The sequence below is a fragment of the Leucopleurus acutus genome (assembly GCF_964270905.1).
Source record: "Leucopleurus acutus genome assembly, chromosome: 11".
NCBI classification, from domain to species: domain Eukaryota; kingdom Metazoa; phylum Chordata; class Mammalia; order Artiodactyla; family Delphinidae; genus Leucopleurus; species Leucopleurus acutus.
In genome coordinates, this window is record NC_139152.1 from 93148525 (window position 1) to 93154496 (window position 5972).

General features: G+C 59.3%; 1 protein-coding gene across 1 annotated transcript; it reads right to left on the reverse strand.

Moving 5' to 3' along the window:
* Nucleotides 1-4397: 4397 nt before the first annotated feature.
* On the reverse strand, nucleotides 4398-5675 carry SSTR3 (somatostatin receptor 3; the record flags this gene model as incomplete). Its single annotated transcript, XM_082849765.1, has 1 exon — nucleotides 4398-5675. One exon carries the CDS (start codon nucleotides 5673-5675, stop codon nucleotides 4398-4400), a length of 1278 nt encoding a protein of 425 aa, XP_082705891.1.
* Between the last annotated feature and the right edge of the window lie 297 nt (nucleotides 5676-5972).

Sequence of the window (5972 nt, forward strand, 5' to 3'; positions counted from 1 at the left end):
AACTGCAAGGACCCTATTTCCAAATAAAGTCACCTCTGGAGGTACTAGAGGTTAGAACTTCATATGAATTTGAGGGAGGAGCGGTACACAATTCAATGCACAACTGGAATTAAACCTCCTAGGCGGCCCTGTCTGACACAGCTTCTGTCCCTGAATTGGGCCTCACCTCTGCTTTTCTCCCTTTCATTCACTGCCTTCCTTCAACCCCAGGGCCTTAGCACATACAGCCTCCATGCCGGGCACACTCAGGCTCACCCTCTGCTCTCAGTGCCGCCCCCAACACGGACCCCTCCCCCCAGCTGTGATCCCCCAGAGCACAGGGCACTGCCGTCCCTACTGGATGGTGGTCCATTTACTTGTGCAGCTGCTTGTGAGCGCCACAAGGCCCGGGAACCGTGTCTGTTTCCCCAGCCCGGTGTCAGGGCCTTGCACACAGTGAGTGCTCAGAAAAGTCTTTATTAACTTAATGAACTTTGCCCCGAGAGGTCAGTGAAAGGCCAAGGCTGTGCGGTAGGTTCATGGCAGAGTGGGCCTAGGTCCCAGGCCTCCTGACTTTGGGTCTCATGACATTTGGGGGATGTGTTTGCCCCATGGCCTTCCAGTAGAGTCACCAAGAGTCTCACCAGGGCCTGCCAGTGACAGGGGAGCACCCGAGGTTTTGGCAGGACCGTGGCCTTGCACAACTCCAGGGAAAGCTCCTCACATTACAGCCTGGGGTTCTTGCCGCCTTTAGAGTGCTTTCTTCTGTGTCTGGAGTCCTGTGGCACCCAGGCTGTCACCTCCCCATGGGACTGTGGCCTCCGTCTCCCCCACCCCTTGGAGGTGAGGAGGGCCTGAAGCCCTGGGGCCTTGGCCTCCCCTATCCCAGGGCCTACAGGCTCCTGACTCCTTTCTGCTCGTGCTGAGGCTGACATATGAAGTCCTGGTCCAGAGCCTGGTGGCCATGGGCTGTTGCCAGGCAACAGCCTCTGAGAGACAAGTTCAAGGTAAGGTCTTGGGTCTGAGCAACTTGGATGTCTGGAGAGACGGAATCAGGCAGAAAGGGTCATTGCCACCCCTTCCTGCTGGCTCGAGCTCACAGCCCCAGAGCCTACCCTCAGCCCACAGCCCCTGCAGTTCCCATAACCCACAGATCCCAGCCCCAAACCCCCATATAACTCCTTCCATTCCCCTGATGCCCCCCCCCCATTTATTAAGGGTCACCACATTGCACAGATCCAAAGGAGGCTAGAGTCACAGTGTGAAAATTCCCCCCTGGAATTGAGAAATGGAATTTCCCCCATTCAGTCATTTATTCCAAATAGTCATATGAGGGGCCCACAGCACTGCCAGGCCCTGGGAACACAGATGCATCAGGCACTGTCCCTGCCTGGAGGGACAAAGCTATTGGGACACCACACACACACACACACACACACGCGCACAAGAGCGTGCACAGGTAGTGACATATGGTGAGATGGGGAAGCTGGAGGGCTGTGGGATCCAGAGAGGGGACCCTGGCCCAGGCCCACTCCCCACACAACCTGGGCTGCAAGCAGGTCCTCTGCTCCCACCCCGTGCACACCTGCCACACACACAGCAGGCCCTCAGTGTTACACCCCAATACACATTCACTCGTGGATATGGTGAGACGCCCTGAGCACCTACTACGTGCCCTGCACTCCGTTTACACACCCCTCCCCCATCCCATTATTGTTGCTGCCTGGCTCTTCCCTCCCTGCCATTGATAGTCAGTCCCTGACCCAACTCCTACCCCACTGGTCAGGCCAAACTGTCCATCACAGTGTTCCACCTTCTCTCTAGCTGGAAAGACGGGCACATGACCCGCATCTGGCCAATCATGGCATTCTAGCACCTTGTCTTTGGTGATTGGCCCAAGGGGCCATCCTGTGACTCAGTTAGAACCAGTCAGCTCTCTTGCATGAGATCTGATATTTGGACACAGGAAGAGAGTATATCTGCTGCCTTTGGATCAAGATCTGTAAGGGTGCAGGCCGAGGCTTGTCAGGGACGTCTTCCATGCCTCCTGGAGGACCAGGATTCTGGGAGGCTATACGCAAAGTAGGCCTGGGCACGCAGAGCTGAGAGACAGGAGAGAAGGAGCTCCCCGGCAGAGACAGACGCCCGCGCCCACCCCCACCCATGCACACCCGCCTAAAAACACAGCGCCCGCCAGAGGAATCGGCCCAGGCCAGCTGTCATGTGTCACTGACTTTATTGACAAGAGTTAGAGTCAGCATTTCCCTAAGGGGCCTCCCAGCCACCCTTGTAGAACAGGCTCACTTGGCCCAGGAATCAGGAAAGTAGGGTTGGCCAGGAAAACAGGAAACGCTGGAATGCCAGGGGCCCTCTTTCCGCAGACCCCCAGATCCGCCTCAGGGGACACCAGACTGAGGACGGGGCCTCCAGCCTCCACACAAGCTCTAGTTTTGTAAACTTCTTTCCCCCTGATGGGGCCTCACTCCCCCCCAAGCCCTGCCTCCCTGATCCTTGGTCTCTGACCCCCAGCTTCCCTTCCTCATGTCCTGTAGCGCCCTCAGCCCCAAGGGCTGGAGACAGAGAAGCCACTTGGAGAAGGAGAAGGGGTTGAAGGCCACGCCTGGCAGGGGGCTGCCTCCCTTCTGTAATCTGTTAAGGCCCAGCCCCAGCCATCGCAGTGTGCACGGCAGTTTACCCCAAACGACTCCTTTTCTTCCCAAATCCCAGGAGGCAGGCAAGCTGGGACAAGCACTTCCACTTTATGATGGGAAACTGAGGCCCAGAGAGGTCAAGGCTACACAGGATCTGAAGGTGAGTTGAAGATCTAGGCCTCCCAACTTGTGGTTCCCATGCTTTCCCTGAGGACCCCCTACCCTCTGCGGGGTAGGGGGTTGGGAGACTTAACTGGAGGTACCACCGTCCCCGGGACCAGTCTCGCTGTGGCTCTAAGGGGTCATCTCTGGGAGGGCGTCCAGGCCAGCCCCAGGCCCAGCCTTGGACAGTGGCCTCTCCCTGTGGCCTCTCTCTAGCCTCCTCTAGTCTTGTCTTCCTTGGGCCTTTCCGACGTGCTGCCCCAGGGCATGTAGAGGACCGGGATGCCTGCTCCCCAGCCTGCAGCGCTGCCCCACTCCTCCCAACCTCTCTGGGGAGCCAGGCCTTGCTTCTCAGCTCTGCCCCCAGGCTTCCACCAAGGCCTAACCCTTCTTACCAGCACTGCAGCCCTCAAGGGGGCTGAGCCTGTACCTTTCAGAGCATTTGCTTTTCCACCCTGATGGCATCCTTTCCTTGAGGTTCATCAGGCCAGGCACCGGCAACCATGTTTCGTTGATGCTGCAACTGAGCTCAGCCCAGAGGGGCCAAGGTCGGCCCCAAGGTCATGGAGCAGATCTGTCCTCCACCTCCTCCTCCTCTGCCTTTCTCTTCCCCCTTCCTCTCCCTGCTCTTCTTCTTCCTTCTCCTCCCAGCTCTGTTTAGACACTCTGCCTTTCTGTTCCAGTCTGCCTGGGCCAGGTCCCTGCTTTAGTCGCCGAGTGGGGAGAAGCAGGGAGGATTTCTCCTATGAGAAATCTCCTATGAGACCCCCTCCAGCCACAGGACACAAAGTGAGCCGCTTTGAGGATTGATTAGCTGCCCCCAACAGGGCCTGAGCTAGCCTTTGGGTGGCCTAAGCTTATGCAATATGGGGTACCTCTTTAAGAAAAGGGTACAAAATTACAAGTACGAAATTAGACTCAGGGCCTCAGAAGGGCCCGAGCAGTCAGGGACCCTGAAGCTCGACTCAATTAGCTTCCTGGAAAACCACGTCTTCCCCTCTTGTCTGGGAATACAGGAGTCCTGGCATTGACTGTCTGGGCCAAGGGGGCCTGGAGGTTATCGGGTTGTTTAGCAGGTGAGGCCTGAGGCCCAGAGAGGAGAAGAGCTGGCCCACAGCCTTGCAGCAAGACGGGGAGAGCTGATGGGGGCCTGGGCAATCTCACACCCCTTCTCCCTACCACTCCCTGTGAATGTGGGCCCCCACTCCCTCTTTTGTGAACCTGACTCTGAGCCCGGGAAATCCAGGCCTTGGTTTATCCCTCTGAGGGCCAAGATTGAGGATGCTCTGTTTCGGAAGGGGAAAGCCAGTCGGTACCTATCCCCTTAACCTGACCCTACCCAGCCCGGCAGTGATGTCCCTCCAGACTTATCTGATAGAGCTCGTCCAGGCCGTATCTCCCATCCCTGAGTCACAGAGGAGAACACAAGGCCCAGAGAGGGGAAGTGACCTATCTGAGGTCACACAGCAAGTCTCGGCAGCAATGGCATCAGAGCCCAGGCCTCTGAACTTCCCATCACGGACCCCTGGCACCTCAGGTGGCATGCCCTAGGCGTACCCACAGTCTTTGCCCTGTCCTTGGGCTACCCTGGCCCTCCGCAGGCCCTTACAGATAGCTGATGTGCAGGGTGCCTGACTTCTCCGCAGCTGAGGGCTCTTGGGGTAGGAACTGACGCTCCTTTCTGGTGGGGCCGCTGGGAGGCTGCTCCTGTCCGCTGGGACCCGGCTGCGTGATGCGGTTGACCCGACCATTCATCTCCTTCGGCCCTTCATGCTCCCCTGCTCCCTCCTGCCCAGCCTCCCCACCTCCATCCTCTCCTTCATCCTCTTCTTCCTCTGTCTTCTCTGGAGGCCCCAGGGGAGGCTCCTGGTTGCGCACACGGCGGGAGGGCCGCAGCAGGACCCTGCGGAAGCCCTGCTTGAAGCGGTAGGAGAGGAAGCCGTAAAGGATGGGGTTGGCACAGCTGTTGGCGTAGGGCAGCGCCACCACCAGGAAGTAGAGGCCGAAGAAGGCGGGCTCCTCGGGCAGCGGGCACACCACGTTGATGATGTTGAGCACATAGAAGGGCATCCAGCAGAGGACAAAGAGTGCCACCACGGCCACCACCATGCGCGTGACCCTGCGCTCAGAATGCCGCCGCCGCTGGCACGAGGGTGCCCACACCCGCCGCCCAGCTGAGCGCACCTTGACCACGATGAGCAGGTAGCAGAGGCAAATGACCAGCAGCGGCCCGAAGAAGCCCAGTGCGGCCGTGTAGATGATGAAGCCAGCCCGCCAGGCCGCTGCCGGCTCGGGCCACTGCATGTGGCAGGTGCTCATGCCACGGGGCACGCCCGAGAACACCACCACGGGCAGCACTACCACGGCTGAGGCCACCCAGACGGCCGCACTGACTGTGCGGGCCACGGGCGCCGTGCGCCAGCGGGCCGAGCGGGTGGGATGCGCTACCGCCAAGTAGCGGTCCACGCTCATGACAGTGAGACAGAAGATGCTGGTGAACTGGTTGATGCCGTCCACAGCCATGACCAGGCGGCACATGAGGGCCCCGAAGGGCCAGTAGGACAGGGCGTTCTGGGCGGCCAGGAAGGGCAGCCCCAGCATGAAAAGCTCATCAGCCAGCGCCAGGTTGAGGATGTAGATGTTGGTGACCGACGGGCTGGCCGTCTGTCGCAGGACCACGTAGATGACCAGTGAGTTGCCCAGCAGGCCCACGACGCACACCACCAGGTAGACCAGTGGGATCAGAATGCCACTGACAGCCAGCCCTACTGCACTCTGCGCTGTGGACGCGTTTCCGAGGATGGCATCCAGCGGCCAAGCGGAAGAGGCGTTCCAGGGTTCCGAGGGCGTGGGCAACGGTGAAGGATAGCCAGGGGTGTCCATGGCCAAGAGAGGATGGTCAGCAGTCAGCTACTAGCCTGGAGGAGGGAGGACACAGTTTGGTCATGGCAGGGCACGGCTTTGTCTCTTCAGCCCCTCCCCCATCACACTGAACTTGGAGACTTCCCGGTCACCTGGCCAGAGTGTGACGTGTCACGGCTCATTCACTCTGCACAGGCCAGCAAGGGAGGCGGGCAAGGTACCCCCACTTCTCACATGAGGAAACTGAGTCTCAAAGAGGTGAAGTGACCACGCTGTACCACATAGCGGGGGTGTGGCATGGGACTCCGGCTTGCCTGG